Genomic DNA, 19,335 nt, shown 5'->3' with positions numbered 1-19,335 from the left:
ATTTTTTTTTCCCCACCATAGTCCTGCGTTTTTCCAGGCAGAGTTGTGGATCAAAGAATTGTAAGTTATTGTTTTTGGTATCATTTTTCTTTCTCAGTCTCTTCCTTCTCAGAAGAAGTCAATTAGCCAATCACCCTACCTATTTTTAGTCAGTAAAAATTCCCTATTTATATCTATTTATAAAACAGCTTTTAAGTTGTTGGGTTTTAAAAATTCTCTTGGGGTTGGGGCATTTCTATGCTCAGGTTTATTAAATATATAACAATTGCTGAAGCTAAATTGAATTGGAAAACTATTTTGATATTAAGTATTACATAGAAAGGAAAATAAGTGCCCTTACTTTTACATTGGTAGAACTAATTTATTGAATAATTCACATTTCTGGAGTTTGCAAAATCACTAAAAGTTTTTAGTTTCCAGTTTTAATAACTCTAAGGTATTCAGATCCCTGGACTTGTTCACTGTTTTTAGAGAAAAAAATAAATCCATATTTTTTCTTTTGGATCATAAGTACAGTATTTGAATTAAAACCTCGATAGTATCTTGTATTATTTGCTCCTTTGGGATTCAATCACATTTTTGGATTTCTAGAATGAAGCTTCAGTCTCTCCATAATCTTAGAGATTATGTTAATCTCTAAATTTTAATGTTAAAAAAAAAGTACTACACATTTACACATAGCCACAAATATCACCTGTTCACATTTAGCAACAAACTAATAATTTCATCATTTGATTAAAAATAGTATGATAATTTCAAGAACACCATGTGGTTTCACTCTGTCTTAAATAGCGATAAGGTTAGTGTAGGCACTTTAGACTTTCTATATGGAGGTTTTATGTTTAGTGCTCATTGTTCATCAATAACATGCATGATGCTAAGACAGTGGTCTGCATTTGTGTCACATTCCTTTTCATTTCCTAGAACTAGTGTTTATGATTCTCGAGCACGGGAGAGATTGCGCCAGATTGAAGAGCAGAAAGCACTAGCATTGCAGCTTCAAAACCAGGTAAAAAACAAAATTGGGGATAAGATTGTAAATAAATAGCACATCCAAGTTGCAACTAATTTGGAAGATTACCTGGATTTGGGATCAAAGTTGTAATTGCGAGCTGCTATGATAGCATAGCACTTATATTGTGTGATTAGTCTATGTGCTTGGTCTCTCCAGATGGTTCTACTCAGTGTATGTAGACAAATAGTAGTTTTCTTTATCCCACTTATTCTAAAGTTCTGTTTTGCAGAGACTGCAGGAACAGGAACATTCAGTACATGATTCAGTAGAACTGCATCTTCGTGTACCTCTTGAAAAGGAGATCCCTGTGACGATCACCCAAGAAACAGAAAAGAAAGGTCATAAATTAACTGATAGTGAAGATGAATTTCCTGAAATCACAGAGGTAAATTACGTACTATGGATTCTTGTGCTAACAAGTGTGTTTAGAAAAGATACTTAGAATGAATTTCAAACACAGAAATAATAGAATACCTGGCATTTAAAGTATCCATTGTATTGCATACTCCCACTTTCATTTGTATTACTAATCTTGGCTTTATTTTTAAAGGATTACTGAAAATTGAAGAAAGAATTGTGAGTGGTTTTTCATGACTTCAGTGAAAAAACATTTAATAAATTTGTGTTTTATGTACATTTTTACTTTTAATGTATATGTACGGATAGTTTGACATCAGATAGTAAGTTGAGGCTTACTACTTTTTTAAGTAACAAAAAATCAGTTAAATATATTAAAGTCTGTACATGTTTTTAATATTTATTTTTGAGAGTGTGTGTGTGCATGCACAAGCTTGGGAGGGTCAGAGATAGATGGGGACAGAGGATCTGAAGTGGGCTTTGTGCTGACAGCAGAGAACCCAATGCAAGGCTCAGACTCACAAACCGTGAGATCATGACTAAGGCTGGGTTGAATGCTTAACTGACTGAGCCACCCAGGCACACCAAAGTCTTTGTACATTTTAAGATAATCTGTTCCTTGACTCATTCTTCTGTTTGAAAAACTATCATATAGTTAGTAAGTATAACACATGTATTATAGTGTGCTGGATTCCATAATTTACATTTTAAAAACCCAAATTTGTCTAGAAAAATGTCTGAAACACACTACCTGTATCCCCTGCTACCTTTTGGGAAAGAGTCTATTTGTTAAGAAATTGTGTGGGCCGAAGATATGAAGTATAATTAGGTCTTCTTGTAGACTTAGAAAATTTAATAGCAGAAGGTTATTTCAGACTTTAGGAATAAAAGGAAGAAAGGTCTGAAGTGTTGTGCTGCAACGAGAAGGGGGGACAGGATAGAATGAAAGGAGATAATCCAGGAGATTACTGGAAAGAATAAAAACCAAAATGTTAGAAGTGAACAGTTGATTACTGATACAGTCTGGGGGTTATATGGGGTTTGGTGAGAAATCTAGTGTGTCTGTAGCCATGTACACTTCATCTCTGGTACCTCTTGGTTCCCTAGGAAATGGAGAAGGAAATAAAAAATGTATTTCGTAATGGGAACCAAGATGAAGTTCTGAGCGAAGCATTCCGCTTGACCATTACACGCAAAGATATTCAAACTCTGAACCATCTGAACTGGCTCAATGATGAGGTAATCTCGCACCTGTTTTTATATTCAAATAGTAAGCATTAAGTGGAAACTAAGTCAAGGTGTTACCTCACTGTTTCTTGAAATGTGGTCCTCAGATGACCTGTGTAGAATCAGCTCTCTTAGGGTTTCTCCATTCTCCTGAATAAGTATGAGACAGTGTGGTGGAGATACTCATTTTAAGCAAATACCCCAGTTTATTTTTTTATGTACCTTCAAGTCTGAGAACTGCTGATTTACCATTTTATGTATAGACAGTTTAGACACTGAGGGAGAGGACATTCATTCTCACTCTCTTTAAGGCACCTACCCAGCAGTTCATCTATTGAACAAATATTTAATAGTGGACTGTGTTGTAGCATGAAGGAGTTCTTTGGGATTTCCATTAGGGATTCCATTTCTACTTCCTTTTTTATCTCTACTTGTTCTAGATCACTTAGGATATGAGAGATAAGCTTTCTCAAGTAGCCTACATTTATAAGTAGCCTACATTTATTACATATATGATATATATATTTTGGAAGTGCTTATTTTTGAGAGCGAGAGTGCGCATGTGTGTGCAAGTGGGAGAGGGGCAGAAGGAGAGGTACACAGAGGAACTGAAGCAGGCTCTGTGCTGACAAAAGAGAGCCCAATGCCAGGCTCAAACTCACAAACCGTGAGATCATGACCTGAGCCAAAGTTGGATGCTTAACCGACTGAGCCACCCAGACACCCCCGTGATATTTTTTAAACTGACATTGAAAAAGCTGTATTATTAAATATTTGATGTACTGGGTTGAAAGAAAGGAAAGAAAGGTATGGCTCTCAGCTTCTGCTAATAATTTTAAGTAGATTAATTATACTACAGTCTTTAAACAATCTTAAACTTGTAGGAGCCTATTTTATTTCAGAGCGATATTTTCATGGCAAAAGAAGAGAACTGGGTTGGGTTTTTTCCCTGAGTAACTTCTTCCTTTCTTAGGCCCAGAAGAAACATCCTTGCCTGATATATTGAGTATACTCAAAACTTCACAGCTGTGGGAGATTTTTAGAAACTCAGTATAGTATGCACTAGCTATTCTAGATACCTAAAGTTTTGTCTTGCATGCTTACAGTCTTCCAAATAATAATATTGGCTAACATCTTTTGAGCATTTACCTCATGCTAGGCACTATTATTGTAAGTGTTTTATGTGTTCTATTCATATAACAGTCACCACAAACCTTGGAGAGGTATATACTGTAGTTTAACTGTCTCTGTTTTATAGATGAAGAAACAAAGCCTGGAAAGATTAAGAAACTTCTAAAGTTATATGGCTAATAAGTAGCAGAGTCAGGATTTAGACCCAAGCGTTGGATCTTATCTGTTATACTATACTGCCTCAGAATCATAAATTGGATCCTGTCTTAGGATTAGATGTATTGAATGTGAGAGCCATATGCCATGCCCAGCATGTTGATTTTCTTTAGGGCCAGCTGGACTAGCCCCATTCTTTTTGCCAAAGGTCAGTTTCTAAAATACAAATTTCAGAAGTTCATCACTCCCTGAATAAATCTTTGAACAAAAATGTTAAGGAATATACGGTTTGACATTGTCTTGCTTTAGGGGAAACCACCCTTGCTCAGAATAGTGATACTAGAACATTGGATCAAATAACAGAAAGAAAAAAAAAGAGTTCACCAAATCAAAGGGCAAAATAGAAATCAAAGACAGTCAAAAGTATCCACCAATTAAATGTTTTTGATTTTAAGACATTAATCTGTGGTTTCTTGCCATTTTTTGCCTACTACTGCTAAATGGGAAGAGGTCAGTTCTATTTGGCTTGTAGCTCATTTGTTGTAAATTACGCAAAACCTCCTAGAGGGCAGCAATGAGTAGGATATGAGATGAGTCCTTGCTATTTACTGTGGCAGTTACCTCAGTGAGATACCTTACAGAGGCGGCATTCATCAGGACATATTTTCCATTCCCTCGGCCCATCAAAGGTTTGGTTTCTAGCAAGCAAAGTTAATGGAAATTACATTATGTAGGAGAGTCGAGGAGAAGGAGAGATTCCTTGTCTACTTTATCTCTACTACACCTACCCATAACTTGTGTAGGGAGTGCTTGCTAGAATTATGTTAACCTTGAAAGCAGGTACCAGTTCACATGTCTGTGATGATGATAACTATTTTGAAGTGCACCATTGTCAAAGTACTGTATTTTTCAGGCTTTTAAGGTTACTGTTCTTGAGAAGTTAACATTCTGATGAGGAAATAGTAGATATCCTTAAGTATTCATGTTCATTTAAAAATAAGTTATTCGTTTCTCAGTTGTGAATTCTCAGTTTTCTTTTGCAAGTAATTTGTCCTCTCTTCAATCCTATTCTTCCCTCAAATATATATTTTCATTATAACCATTTCTCTTCTTTCTGTATTTCCTATCACTTTTATAGGCTGCTTTAAATATTTCTCCAAAATAAGGTAACTGATATAATATTCTTACCATTTTATAGACAAGGAATGTAAGACCCTGGAAGTAAAAGGGATCAGATTTAGTTTAATAAGGAAAATAAAACCTAGAAGTCCTGTATTTAGAATATGTACAGAAAGCTATTAGGCTACCCTTTGTCTGATCTCTTTACTAAAAGAAGAGTTGGCTACATTACCTGTTCATAAAATAACAGCTTTCAAACATATTTTCATGAGTGGATTTATGTATAGATGAATAGTTAAATTCTGTATAGCTTCAGAGGACTAATGATTGACAGGATTGACATTTTAACTCACTATAAGAAAATGAAACTTCTCAAAAATGGAATGTGGGAACTGGCTGCCTTTGTAAAGAATACAAAAGGAGGCTGGAAGGCTGATAACACCAGGGACATTATAGATGGGGATTTCTATACTGGGTCTGGCAATTAGTTTTGAATAGAAATATCTAAAGAAAGGAGGTCAGGGTTAAGAAGAGGTGGAGTTAGTTGCAAAACTAGATTAAAAATCACAATCAAGAAACAAAGGAAATGTTTTAAAAATATTTGTTTACTTTTAATATAATTTATTGTCAAGTTGACTAAATAGTATATACAGTATGCTCTTGATTTTGGGGGTAGATTCCTGTGATTCATCGCTTACATACAACACCCAGTACTCATACCAACAAGTGGCCTCCTCAATGCCCATCACCCATTTTCCCCTCTCCCCTGTCCCCACCCCCAATCAAGCTTCTGTTTGTTCTCTGTATTTGTCTCTTATGGTTTGCCTCCCTCCCTCTCTGTTTGTAACTGTTTTTTTTCTCCTTCCCCCATGGTCTTCTGTTAAGTTTCTCAAGTTCCACATATGAGTGAAAACATATGATATCTTTATTTTAGAGAGATTGAGAAAGAGAGAGAGAGCGTGAAGAGGGGAGGGGCAGATAGAGAGGGAGACATCAAATCCGAAGCAGGCTCCGGGCTCCACACTGTCAGCACAGACCCCAGTGTGGGGCTCAGACTCAAGAACCATGAGATCATGACCTGAGCCAAAGTCAAATGCTTAACTGACTGAGCCACCCAGGTGCCCCAAAAAGGAAATATTTTTAAATGGATGCCAGCACTAGAAATTATTTGTTGATTCCTGGCGATTGATTTAGGTAACTTCTGTGATTCAGTGGCTTGATGTTTGTGCTTTATAGCCTGATGATTCTACTTCTTAGAGGGCTTAAGCATTGTTTTATAAGTCTTCAGATAAATTTAGAAATACATGGAAATTATGTAGGCATACAAATAAATGGATCTGACTTCTGTTTCTGGTCATGATAAAATAAAATGGACGAGGTTTACCCTTTCAGTTTAGCTAGAAAACTGAACAAAACATGAGACAACAATTTTCAGATGGTGGATAACAAGATCCCTGAGAGAAGGAAAATGAAAGGGATGAGCTGATGATTTCCCCACCTCACTAGGGTGGTATGTTGAGGGTAGAGAGCTGGAAGAACCTGGAAGTATCTGACAGTCTTGCCAAGTGGAGGAGACAATTCAGACATCAGGGAGGTGAAAGTCACTAAGGTTTGTGAGGTACAATACTGAAGGGAGGGTGGCTGCACAAAGAGAAAGTCCCAGAGACATGCAGAGGCCCCACTTAAATCTTTGAGCATTGATCTGTACGTATATAGAAAGAAAATACCAGAGGCTAGGGAAAGAACACCAGAAAAAAGGAATCAGAACAAACCTCAAAGCTAACACAGGTGCTTAGAGTAGTTCGTATTCCAACCAGTTAGAGTGGAAAGGTCATGAGGCATTGAATAGAGCCTCAAAAGGATATTACCTCAGGAGCTGGGCCAAACTGGCCCTAGAATAGAGGCTACTCTGGACCTATGGTAGCAAAGTTTAATTTAAGCCTTGAAAACTTGAAAATAAGTTGAATGACTTACCTGTATCACAGAACAAAAGCCCAACAATATTTAAAGAAATACAAACATATTCTGGTAACAACAAAACCTAGTGACATGAAATCACAATATCCAGCATCCAATCAGATGTTACCAGGCATATAAGGTAGAAGGAAAATGCAATTTAGAACAAAGGAAAAAACAGTTACTAGAAATACCCAGAAATGACAAAAATGATAGAACTAGCTTACGTTGGCAGGATATTAAAGGGGATATTATAAATACATTCCATATGGTTAGGAATTTAGAGGAAAATTAACATTATGGTGAGAAAAATGGAAGATGTCAAAGAAGACTTCAGTTGAACTTAACAGGGATGAAAAATACAGTATCTGAAATAGAGAATGTAAGAGGTAGGATTAATAGTAGATTGGACCCTACAGAAGAAAAAAGTAGTGAATTACAATATATGGCAACAGGAACAATCCAAATGAAACAAAAGGCTGAAAAAAGATGAGTATCAATGAGCTGTGGAGCAATATTAAGCAGTCTAAGCATGTAATTAGAATCTCAGAAGGAAAGATGGGTGTAAGTGTTATCAGAAAAAATGTTTGAAGATACAATGGTAGATTTTCCAACTTTGGAAACTTAAACACTGGCAGATTCAAGACATTCGGCATACCCCAAGTAGGAGAGACACCACACCAAAAAGTATAATAATCAAGTTGCTGAAAACCAGTGGTAAAGAAAAACATAACAAAAGCAGCCAGTGGAAAATAGATACATTATATACTAAAGGAATATATAATGTGTTTCCAACAGAAGTGAGTGTAGGCCAGAAGACAGTGTAGCTACCTTTTTCAGATACTGAAGGAAAGGGGTGCTTGGGTGGCCCAGTCAGTTAAGCGTCTGACTCTTGATTTCTTCTCAGGTCATGACCTCATAGTTTGTGGGTTTGAGCCCCACAGTGGGGCTCTGCACTGTCAGTGCTTGGGATTCTCTCTCTCTCTCTGCCCCGCCCCCATCTGAAAAAATAAACTTAAAAAATTTTTAAGGAAAAGGTACTGAAGGGAAAAGAAAACTTGTCAACTTACATTCCATACCCAGCAAATACATCTTTCAAAAAACAAGGGTGTACTTTTTTCAGACAAACAAATGCCAAGAGAATGCATCACTAACAGACCTGTCTTATAAGAAATATTAAAGGGTATTCTTCAGGCAAAAGGAAACTATGAGGTAGAAATTTGAATCTATACAAAGGAATGAAGAGCAGTGAAAATGTCCTCATTTTTTAATACCTCTGTAAGACAGTTGACTAGTGAAAGCAGAAATAAGACAATGTATTGTGGGATTTGGAATATAAGATATGACAGTCATAACACAAAAGAGGGGGGAAGTGAAAGTACATACTAGCATAAGATTTGTACACAGTATGTAAAGTGGTATAGTGTTATGTGAAGATAGATTGTCATAAGTTAAAGACCTATATTAAAAATCCTAGAGCAACCACTGAAAAACAAAAATAAAAAACAAAGAGGTATAGTTAATAAGCAAATAATGAAGATAAAATGGAATAAAAATACGCAATCCAATGGAAGCCAGGAAAAGAAGAAAAAAGATATGAAGAACAGACCCAGCAATATCAATAATCACATTAAATGTAAATGGTCTAAGCCAGCACACCCAATAGAAATATAATGTGAGCCACATATGTAATTAAACATTTTTTTTAATGTTTATTTTTGAGAGAGAGAGAACGAGCAGGGGAGGGGCAGAGAGAGGGAAACACAGAGTTTGAAGCAGGCTTCAGGCTCTGAGCTGTCAGCACAGAGCCCGACACGGGGCTCAAACTCGTGAACCATGAGATCATGACCTGAGCTGAAGTTGGATGCTTAACCGACCGCGCTATCTAGGTGACCCTTAAATTGTCCAGTAGTCACATTGAAAAAAGTAAAAAGAAACAGGTAAAATTAATTTTAATAGTATATTTTACTTAACGTGATGTATGCAAAATGTGTCATTTTAGTGTATAGTAAATATTAAAATATTCAAGAGATATTTTTACGTCCCCTTTAAAATTTGTACATGGGGGGCCTGGGTGGCTCTGTCATTTGAACGTCAGACTCTCGATTTCAGCTCAGGTCATGATTCCAGGGTTGTGGGATCGAGCCCCACACCCAGCTCCGCTCTGAGTGTGGAGCATCCTTAAGATTGTCTCTCTCTCCATCTGTCCTTCTCCCCTGCTTGCATGCAAGGTGCTGTCTCTGTAAAAAAAAAAAAAACAGAACTGTCACAAGAAAGAAACCCATTTTGTTTTATTATTTATTTCAAATCCCTGTTTTTGCTTTTTTTAAATTTTTTTTTGGTAATCTCTACACGTAACATGGGGCTCAACTCACAGCCCTGAGATCAAGAGTTGTGTGCTCTTCCCACTGAGCCAACCAGGTGCCCCAAGAAACCCATTTTAAATGTGAAGACACAGACAGTTAAAAGTAAAAGGATGCAAATACTAGTCAAGAGAAAGATTAATATAACTGTATTAATATCGTATCAAGTAGAATTCAGAGCAAGGAATATTACCAGTGACAGACATTTCAAAAGGAGTAGGTTCTTCAAGAGTACTTAACCTAGGTATGTATACACCTAGTAACAGAACTTCAAAATATGTGAAGCAAAATTGATAGAACTGAAAGGAGAAATAGATAAATCTTTAATTACTGTTGGAGACTTTCGCATCTCTCTCAACAATCAATAGAAGAAGTAGAAAATCATAAAGGATATAAAAAGCCAGAGTAGGGGCACCTGGGTAGCTCAGTCAGTTGAGCATCCGACTCTTGGCTTCAGCTCAGGTCATGATCTCGCAGCTTCATGGATGCAAGCCCCACATTGGACTCTGTGCTAACAGCACAGAGCCTGCTTGGAATTCTCTCTCCCTTTCTCTCTGCCCCTCCTCCACTCAGGCTGTGTCTGTCTCTCTCAAAATAAATAAATAAACTTAAAAAACAAAAAAAAGCCAGAGTAGGTACCCAAATGCTTGTGGGCAGGAAACACTTCCTTCTCTACACAACACTAAATATGCCCTATTCCATGTGGAGAGACAGGATGATGCTCTCGGTCTCTTTATTTTCCCTCCAGGACCCTGTTCTTCCTATCATCCCTTACTATTAATTTACATGGATGAATTAGGAAAAGAGCAAGCAGACATGTCTTTCCTTATTAATTATTGTCAATTATTTCCAAAGTGCAAAATCATTAGACTGTTGGAATTTTGTTTTTCTGACTTCTTTACAGCTAGGGAAACACCATAAGGAAAAGACTCATAGCATTTATGGGGAGTGAGGGAGTACAGGTGAATTAAGGTAGAATATATGTAGCAGACTGACTACACTGATGACAAACCTAACTAGCCAGGCAGACTAATTACCTATTTTGTAAGTCTCATCTCTGAAAGGAAAGAAATGTCTTTCAACTATCCTGTATCACAGTAGCCTTGTGTATAGAGAAGTTAGTCTTACTTGATTGATAGTAGGGAAGTAAGAAGTAAGACTTAATAAGTGATATACTAAGATCATCTGACTTTTATTGCAGAATCAGCATCTGAAATCAGAGCACATAACTCTGCCTAGCATTCTGACTTTTGTAACAAAAGTGGAAATGGAGAATTAGTAGTGATTGCAGCTTCCTGGTTGTTTCCAAGAAGCCGTTAAATTTAAGTGATGCTCAGTAAAGCAAAACATTTAATGTAAAACATTAAGCCCAACTAGATAAGCCTAGCACAGGGAATAGGTTTTCCTTAGGGAATAAAAAGTGATTCCATAAGAAGGGGAAAGAAACTAGGCAAAATGAGATAAATTAGTTAGGTGAATATGATGTGTCTACCATATGCTCTGTACTCTTACATGTAGAATAGTGATCAGATTGGAAATTTCAGTGTTTCTAACATGACTTACTGGTAGGTTCCACATCATTGTAGTTATCTCTTATAGGTGTTTCTTAATAGAACTAGTCCTTTTGATAAACCAGGGATTTATGCAGGGTCATAGGGAGAATAGTAGTTGCAATTATCACAACTCCATAAAAATAGATGTTGTCTTTGTCTAAAACTTTGGCAGTAATTCTAATAAATAATTTGTTACTTGAATTTGCATGTGAGAAAAATCCTGGGTATGTGTTCACAGTGAGGGATGCAATACACAGAGCTTACCTGAAGTCTGCCTTCTGTATTAATTAGGTTAGATCTTAGGGGCAAATGACCTGACTCATAAGTGCTGCTGCTTGTCTTCTCTTTGTGGTTTGTGGTTGACAAGGATAGATTTAATTTAACCATCAGAATAGGGAGGTCAAGTTGAAAATGTAGAGAAGTAAAACAGGGAAAATGGCTCCCCCCAAACTTGCCTTTGTCTCTGCTTAGGAGCACTGCTAAGCCCAGGACTTTCAGAACATTTTCTAAGCCAGTTAGAAAGGTTTAATGTGTAGAATTGGGAAGGGTTAAAAGTTAAGATAGTATTGTTATTGAGATGTTTTACTTCTAAATGGATGATAAAACAATAGTTTAGCTGGTTTACTGGGTGAGAAGGAAGGTACAAATAGCAGTGGTCATTTATGTCATTGTGGTAACATACAGGAAAAATATTGAGTCCTTAGTTTGAAAACATTGTAGGCTTTTTTTAAAAGAGAAGCTTTTCCAGCTTCATCCTGGCAGCTCTTCAAATAAAATCACAAAGGAACAAGACACTATAAACAACAGTCCCACCCCTCAAAAAGCACTGCATAGACAAGCAGGCGCTCATGGCCAAGGCTGTGAAGGCAGGAGGAGGGGCAGCCCCTTAGTCACTGGAGCCGCAGCGGGCATACAGACAAGTGTGGGCCCCAAAAAGAGTGACAAGTGGACCAACACTGGCAGTTGTCCCCACATACTGGTATATTGGCAAGACAAACACAGCACAGGGCTGATTTACTACTTTTAGCCCCCTTATTTCAAGGGGAATTCAAGATCTTCTGGCACTAAGAGAGTCTTGTGTGCAAAAAAGCTCTCACTATAGGAGGGGAGAGACCCTTGTCTTCACAAAGCAAATGCTCTATCACTGCTTCTCTTTCATCTTAAACACTGTGATCCCTTCTCTCATTTCTTTTTCCTTCATCTTCAGCCCTCCTCTGTGAGATGACATGTAGGATTCTTTTTGTTCTCTAACTCCTAGCTTGTTTTTTTTGGTATGATTGTGTCTTGGCTGACCTATGGCAATTTTCCTCATTTGGACAGAGTAATAGCTGAAAAACTGAGGAAACTTGGATCTTCGTTCTGCCTCAGATGTCAGATTATACAGCCTCAGTTAATGGGAAGGAACATTGAGGCCACCAAGCTCCCTCCTACTGGGATACAGGGGAAGTGAAAAAGAGCCCAGATCACTCCTTAGAGCTAATTAACAAGCTGACTTTGGAGGAGGTCCTTTCCCTCACAGTGGACAGACCTTGGTTGGAGGCAGAACTGAAGCGATGGAAGAGGGATTCTCAAAGGAATTAGACAATGTGGTATCCTGATCATTAGGTCTCTTTTCTTCTAAGTTGGGTTGGTCTTCAGCTTTATAGTCCATGCTTTTACAATTGAAACATAAAAATAAAAAACCTAACAATCCAGGCTGTGTAAGTCTAATTTCATTGGTTTCTAGAACTCCTTCCTTCTAGGAAAATCATGGGTAGCATGATACTCATTTATGTCATCCTTTTTTACTTCAGGGTAATGATCCCAAAGGTGATGCTCCTCTGATAGACACCTAAGGGAGATACCTCTTCATGGCTTTCATGTGCTTGGGCCTCCTTATCTCTGCCTGATTCTTTCCATCTCCTGCTCGAGTCCTTATTGCCTTTTAGAGTACATGACTTGTCTGCACCATGGAAAATTTGGCTTACAGTGAATGGCAGTCATCTGCCTATTCATTTCACCCCTTGGATTGAAGGGTTTAGCCTCGTAACATGGCTAATGCTGTGGGATGAGTAGAATACCAGAGGAATCAATCCTTTCTTGCTGATTTTTTTCTCACTAGAGAATGTAGTTTATAGCCTAGAAATCTGTGCCTGTTGGACAAGTCTTCCTGCATTCCTGGCTGCCTTTCACAGGCCTAGAATCATCGTTAGCACCATTATCCTTGGGGGCAGAATTAGATTGAAAGCCTCCATTTGAGAAATCTGTGATCCTAATTATGTTTTGATTCATTATCATTATTTAAAATAACTGAGCTCCTGTTATCTATTGGGCATCACACTAGGCAGAGGATTAGCCACAACCCAAGTCCTCTGGACCTGTTGGGCCTGTTGCTCAGACTTCAGAGATGCAGGCAGAACAGTGTCTGTCTTCAGTCCTAGTCTTCCCTCCCACCCCCACCCTCAGAGCTCTGCTTCAAGGCGAGTGTGGTTTCCCTGCAACTGCCTAGGCGTCCTCTTCTATAGGCCCTTTCTCTAGTCTAGACCATGTTTTGGTGTGTTCCTGGCAGTGTTCCCTGCTGCCTACCCAGTATGTAGTTGCCTACTGTTGGGCAGTAGCTCACTGCTCTGGCATCCTAGTGTGTAAATATTTGTCAAAGGACAGGGGCGTTTTCCCATTCCCCAAAAAGCATTCTGAAAAATGTGCCTGTTTTCTTAGTCATATTTCCAAGCTGTGGATCAGTTAGCCCATTCATTCCTTGCAGTTGACAGACACTGGCCTGGCCTTAGCTGGCCACATAAAGTCAGTATGCAGTAACTTCCGGCACGGTAACTTTCAGGCTTGAGTACCACGGTGTCTTGGACCTACAGGAACCATAGTGGACACGGTCAATATTAGAGAATACGTTGTTTCATTAACAGAAAGTATCACGTATCTTCCATAACGTGAATTAAATTTCTTTCGCTCATACTTGATACTGGAGGCATAAGTAGAGTCAACAAAAATGAGAAAGCTAACCATATAAATTCTGGAGGAGAACTTTACTCTTCATGTTTGTGACTGGGCTTTCAGGTCTCATGTAATGTAGGTTTTTATACAACATCCGTGTCTGCCTCTGTAAAGGTACAGTGCTGAGCTGTCAGTTTAGAGGTGTTTTTCCCAGTGCAGTTGATGGTTTATCCTGTCACTCAATTCTACTTGAGACCAAAGCAGTTTGCCTCTGCAAGATGGCTTATTAGGCTGAAAAGGCAGTCTTTAGCCATGGAACAGTTTTCTGTCTGTGCAAAATCACGTGACCCACATGTAAGGATTGAACTGTTGGTCTTAGCTATTATACTAGACTGTGAGCTCAGGATTTCTTTAAATTGTTCACCCAGCCTCAGTAGATTAAAGTAACTACTAATGTGTCTTATCAAAATGTTTGGCTCCTTCCTTTCCTTTTCTCTTAAGTCTCGCCTTCTAGCACCCCTTCCTCCTCACTCTTGTTTTTTGACCTAATCCTCAGTCTTCTACAGATCTGACCAGCATGCTCTCATATGGATCCTACAACCCATAACATATGTGTGTGTGTGTGTGTGTGTGTGTGTGTGTGTTCACTTTTTCTGTTTTCACTGTTTACAAGTACCTCAACCCTCCAGAATTTGATCTAGGGGCATGAGGCTGTTGGGTGTTGAAGTCTTAATTGATTAGGAAACAATAATATATGCTGTGCAATACAGCAACTGCTTTTCCTTCATAAAATACAACTGTTTTGAAAGGACTGAATATCTATTTTAATACATAAATTTCTTCCCATAGATCATCAATTTCTACATGAATATGTTGATGGAGCGAAGTAAAGAGAAGGGATTACCAAGTGTGCATGCATTTAATACCTTTTTTTTCACTAAGTTAAAAACGGCTGGTTATCAGGCAGTGAAACGTTGGACAAAGAAAGTGGATGTGTTTTCTGTTGACATTCTTTTGGTGCCCATTCACCTGGGAGTGCACTGGTGTCTTGCTGTGAGTACCTCTCCTTTAATCAAATTTAAAAGAAATCTACATAATTATAGAATATACAGAGCAGTGAGTAGTAATTCTACATTTTCACTGGATGATTGTGAGAAAGAATAGTATTTAGTTGGCTGAAAATTGGATAGATCAATGAACTTCCTGTCAAGAGTGGGAGATACTTAGACTTTGAAGAAAGTTGTGGAATTTCCTTTTCTGGAAATATTTAAAAGGGAGTTGTAAGTCTATAAACAGCCTCAAGGCAAGGCATGGGGAGAAAAAGTGACTTTTTATGATGCTGCCAACTCAGATTCTGTGACTATTGTTTTCTGCCTAATCATGATTTGCATACTTGGTAATTTAATACTTTTTATGACCCTGAGAACATGAATACATTAGCTTAATATATTAACAAAAATATAAAAGTTATTTCACAATCTATTTTGAATTACATTTTAAAAGCATAAAGCCAAAGAGAAATTCTGTACATAAAGAACAAAACCCCAGATCTTTTACCATCTTTCTGACACTGTGTGGAAATGATTTTATTCATCTTACAGTCTCTGAAGAGCATGTGTGTCTTCACTGTTGTCTACATTGCAGATGAAGAACCTACATACAAGAAAAAGATTTCAGGGCCACTAATGAGGTCACCATAGTTCCATGTAAATAATCCCCTTCTTCTTTCCTCACAGCTTAAGCATGGTATAATGCAGAGTATCAGTTAAACTTGTTGTGATTTCACAAGAAATCTGGCAAAAGGCTCTAAATTCCAGGGAAGGGAAAAGCTGAGAAACTACTTTTCTTCATTTTATAAACATGCAGATTTTTTATTCCCAGGTTGTGGACTTTCGAAAGAAGAATATTACCTATTACGACTCTATGGGTGGAATAAACAATGAAGCCTGCAGGATCCTCCTGTAAGTAGGGAGTTGAGGACAAAAGAGTTTGGTGTCAGGGCATATGTTGTGTTTTTCCAGCTGTTGAACTCAGTTCTTTTGTTACCGTCAATGGAGTGATTAATAAAGAAAATTTTCATATTAAGAATGGATATTTTATGTCTGAGTAAGTCAAGTTTAATAGTAATATATTGATACCCAAAATATATGGGACAACTATTGTCCCAATGCACTAAAAATAATGAGTGAGTCAATATGTATATATAGATAATAGAAACTACTTAGAAATCATCTAATCCACCCTCCTAATTTTTCAGATGAAGAAATCAAGACCCACAGAGGTGACTTTGATATGCTCAGGTCCTACTAGTTAGTGGCTCAACTGGGAACCAGAATGCAAATCTCTTTATACCCTTTATCTGTTTCTCTTTCCAAAATGCCTCTTCCTCACTGTACCACTGTACCACTCTGGTGGCCAGGAGGAGGTAGGTTCCAGAATGGTGAACAGTTTGCACTTAAGAAGAGTGCTGTATATGAGGTATGCACTCATCAAGTTGTGATTTGGATTGAATTTTCACACAGGAGAGTCAAAACTAAAAATAGTGAATAAATGTCTTGATATTGCTAGAGAAACCTTCTTCCACGAGACTGAGTTCTAAAGGACCATATAAACCAGGGAAAAGAATCAAAACTCATTCCTCAGGATGAGTAGCAGGTAGCAGGAACCTGGGTGTCAGAGGCAGAGGTCATGTTTCTCTTGGGTTGCCAGGGTGGGCATGAATTATGGGGAGTTGCAGGGGAAGTTTAGGAGTCCAGAGATTCCCTGCCCAGCATTGCATTATATACTGTTTTCCCCAGAAGTGCAAACAAAATCCTTCTTAAGGATTGTTAGCCCCATTCTTAAGGTGGCAGCTGTCCTCAGTGTTCCCACAGCTCATCTCATTCTCTCCCAATGCCTTTAGCCAATACCTAAAGCAAGAAAGCATTGACAAGAAACGGAAAGAGTTTGACACCAATGGCTGGCAGCTCTTCAGCAAGAAAAGCCAGGTACATTTCATCTTGATAAAGTAGAAATCCTGGGAAGGAAAGGGTTTTACTGCTTGATTCCCAGGGACCTTCTATCTGAGTGTCTAGCCTGACTTCAGCTTGGTTGTTTGGTTTCTCAGGGAAGATAGAGTAAGTTCTGTGGGAAAACTGGTAATGTGTTTCTCATGCAGAACTAGGTTTTCTAAATGCCCAGCTATTTTGCTGAGCTTTTCACTCCTGTGGGAAATGTTTGCTGATTGGCCATTGTGGGAGGGACTAGTCTTTACATCCTTGGGTGTCATGGAAGTCTAAGAGAGTCTCCTGTGTTATTAATATGAAGATTAATATTAATATGAAGACCTGACTGAGATGCTATATTTTTTCCTCTGAGCTTCTGTTGTTCTGGGTGGTGGACTTAGGGTCATCTCTTCAAAATTCAGGGAAACCTATAACATTTATATTCTTTGGTTCTTATTTATAATCTAATTAGAAGGAAAGAAGCTTGGAACAATGTTACCTTTTTGTTTTTGATCTTTCAGGAAATTCCACAGCAGATGAATGGAAGTGATTGTGGCATGTTTGCCTGCAAATATGCTGACTGCATTACCAAAGACAGACCAATCAACTTCACACAGGTGAGCTGAGCCTTCAGGAAGGAGCCCTGTGACCACCCTGTCTCCAAGGCTGCCCGATAGATGTATTTTCATCCACTTGCTCTGCTTATGGGACTCTGTCTGTGGCTCATAACACTGGTGGTTACTGCCTGTACCACATCACAAGAAAAAGGATAGTGATAGGCTATATCCTGGGTTATCTTACATCACGTATTGTAGTCAAGGAATCCTGGTCATTAGCAGATTCTTCTTCTCTGTCTCTCTCCCCCACCTACCTCAATTCCTATAGGAAACAGAGAACTGGGACCAGAGCACGTTTTCTTCATTTTCTCTTTATTTAGTTAGCAGTCAGGTTTTGTAACAGGCCACACCTTGAACTCCTAGTGTATTTGTCATGTTGCTTTCCTCCTCTCTGCCCCTCACCTGATACAGCTGATCATTCTTCTCTTAGTTTGTGATTGTTTATTTCTGTCCATGTGGTCCTTCAGAGACCAGAGTGGATTGAGACTAGAGATTATGGTTTATTCTATGTCCTTCACTTCACATTAATGGTTTTACCAGACTTTTCCACCATAGCCCTTGAGTGGAGCTGATCCTTGCAGTTCCTATAACTCTTCCCCTAAAAAGTGAATTTTTGATTTTTGGGCCTTAGACTCCTACCTTCTTCAGGGTTCAACATAGAGGACTTGATAGACACCATTCTCAAAATTCTTAGAGAAGTTCAGGTATAGCCTGGGGACTTCTAGCAATGCCCAATAAAATTTGTAAGGCCACAACAATGGAAAAGAGCAATAGAGATAGCAGTAGAAAACAATAGAAGAAAATTACATGTAATCAAGAATTGAGCAATTTGAAAGATCAGAAATGCAACTGAGGCTCTTTTAGTTGTAAATCTTGAGAAGGAAAGAAAGGAGTATTGGGTCTGGGTAAAAACAATGAAAAAAATTAAGTGTATCTCTGTGTCCCTACAGCAACACATGCCATACTTCCGGAAGCGGATGGTCTGGGAGATTCTCCACCGAAAGCTCTTGTGAAGACTGTCTCAGTTAGCCGACATTGACCTTGCGGGGGACCAGCTCTTTGTTGTCTATAGCCAGAGACCTTGGAGACAGCTGCTCCCAACCCTCTGTTCTTGTAAAGCCCTTGATCCTGGACCAGGCCCTGGCGAGATGCATTCACAAGCACATCTGCCTTTCCTTTTGTATCTCAGATACTATTTTTGCAAAGAAACTTTGGTGCTGTGAAAGGGGTGAGGGACATCCCTAAGCTGAAGAGAGAGACTGCTTTTCACTTCTTCAGTTCTGCCATCTTGTTTTCAAAGGGCTCCAGCCTCACTCAGTCCCTAATTTGGGGGCCGAGAGAAGCTTGGACAGATTCTTGGTTTCATATAAACTCTTGTTAGGCCTTACTAAGAGGTAGGAAAGGGCATGGGCAAAAAGGTAGGGATGAAAACCACCAGCATATACACGCACACATACATACACACAGGATTTTCAAGATGTGTTGTCAGGAAAGTGACTGTAAACTGGACTTTGGGTCACATGCATAAGTCCCTCCTCCAGGATTTTCCCTATTTATATGCCTCTTTGTGAAATCCGTCTGCTTCTGTACAAGGCTATTTTATCATCTGTAGCTTCCTCCCATCCTGAGGCACAGCACATGAGCCCTGGGTGGACCCCAAAGTCCCAGGCAGTCCTTTCCTTAAAGCAGGGGTTTGCATGTGCTCACAACACATGATATGGGGAAGACCCACCCAGGGAGCGGTTTAGTGGAGCAACAAAGGCACCACTTTTACTGCCGCCTACTTCTGACCAAGAAGAAGGACCTCAGTCTTTAGCATAAAATTCCAGCATTGGATGAATGCAGGTCTAGTTTGGTCTGTGGCTAGTTAGTTTAAATGTGTTTCTAACCACAGAGAATTTTATATATATATATATATATATATGTGTG

The 19,335-nt window shown here is 38.6% G+C and overlaps 1 protein-coding gene across 6 annotated transcripts in view; it reads left to right on the top strand.

The window, feature by feature from the left end:
- SENP1 (SUMO specific peptidase 1) overlaps window positions 1-19,307 on the top strand; it is a 49,686-nt gene extending 30,379 nt beyond the window's left edge. For 2 of the 6 annotated variants that reach the window (XM_053226159.1, XM_015065816.3), the window contains 9 exons: window positions 22-60; window positions 925-1,009; window positions 1,245-1,400; window positions 2,480-2,611; window positions 14,655-14,858; window positions 15,687-15,766; window positions 16,708-16,792; window positions 17,311-17,406; window positions 18,357-19,305. In XM_053226159.1, coding sequence (XP_053082134.1) covers window positions 22-60; window positions 925-1,009; window positions 1,245-1,400; window positions 2,480-2,611; window positions 14,655-14,858; window positions 15,687-15,766; window positions 16,708-16,792; window positions 17,311-17,406; window positions 18,357-18,419 — 940 coding nt within the window. In that variant the 3' untranslated portion in view covers window positions 18,420-19,305. Of the gene's footprint in view, window positions 1-21; window positions 61-924; window positions 1,010-1,244; window positions 1,401-2,479; window positions 2,612-14,654; window positions 14,859-15,686; window positions 15,767-16,707; window positions 16,793-17,310; window positions 17,407-18,356 lie in introns of all 6 variants that reach the window. The other 4 variants (XM_027036001.2, XM_027036002.2, XM_027035997.2 and 1 more) reach the window with 3 other exon arrangements.
- The last annotated feature ends 28 nt before the right edge of the window (window positions 19,308-19,335 follow it).

The sequence above is a fragment of the Acinonyx jubatus genome, chromosome B4, assembly GCF_027475565.1.
Source record: "Acinonyx jubatus isolate Ajub_Pintada_27869175 chromosome B4, VMU_Ajub_asm_v1.0, whole genome shotgun sequence".
Taxonomy (NCBI): domain Eukaryota; kingdom Metazoa; phylum Chordata; class Mammalia; order Carnivora; family Felidae; genus Acinonyx; species Acinonyx jubatus.
This window is presented reverse-complemented; position numbering and strand designations above follow the sequence as displayed.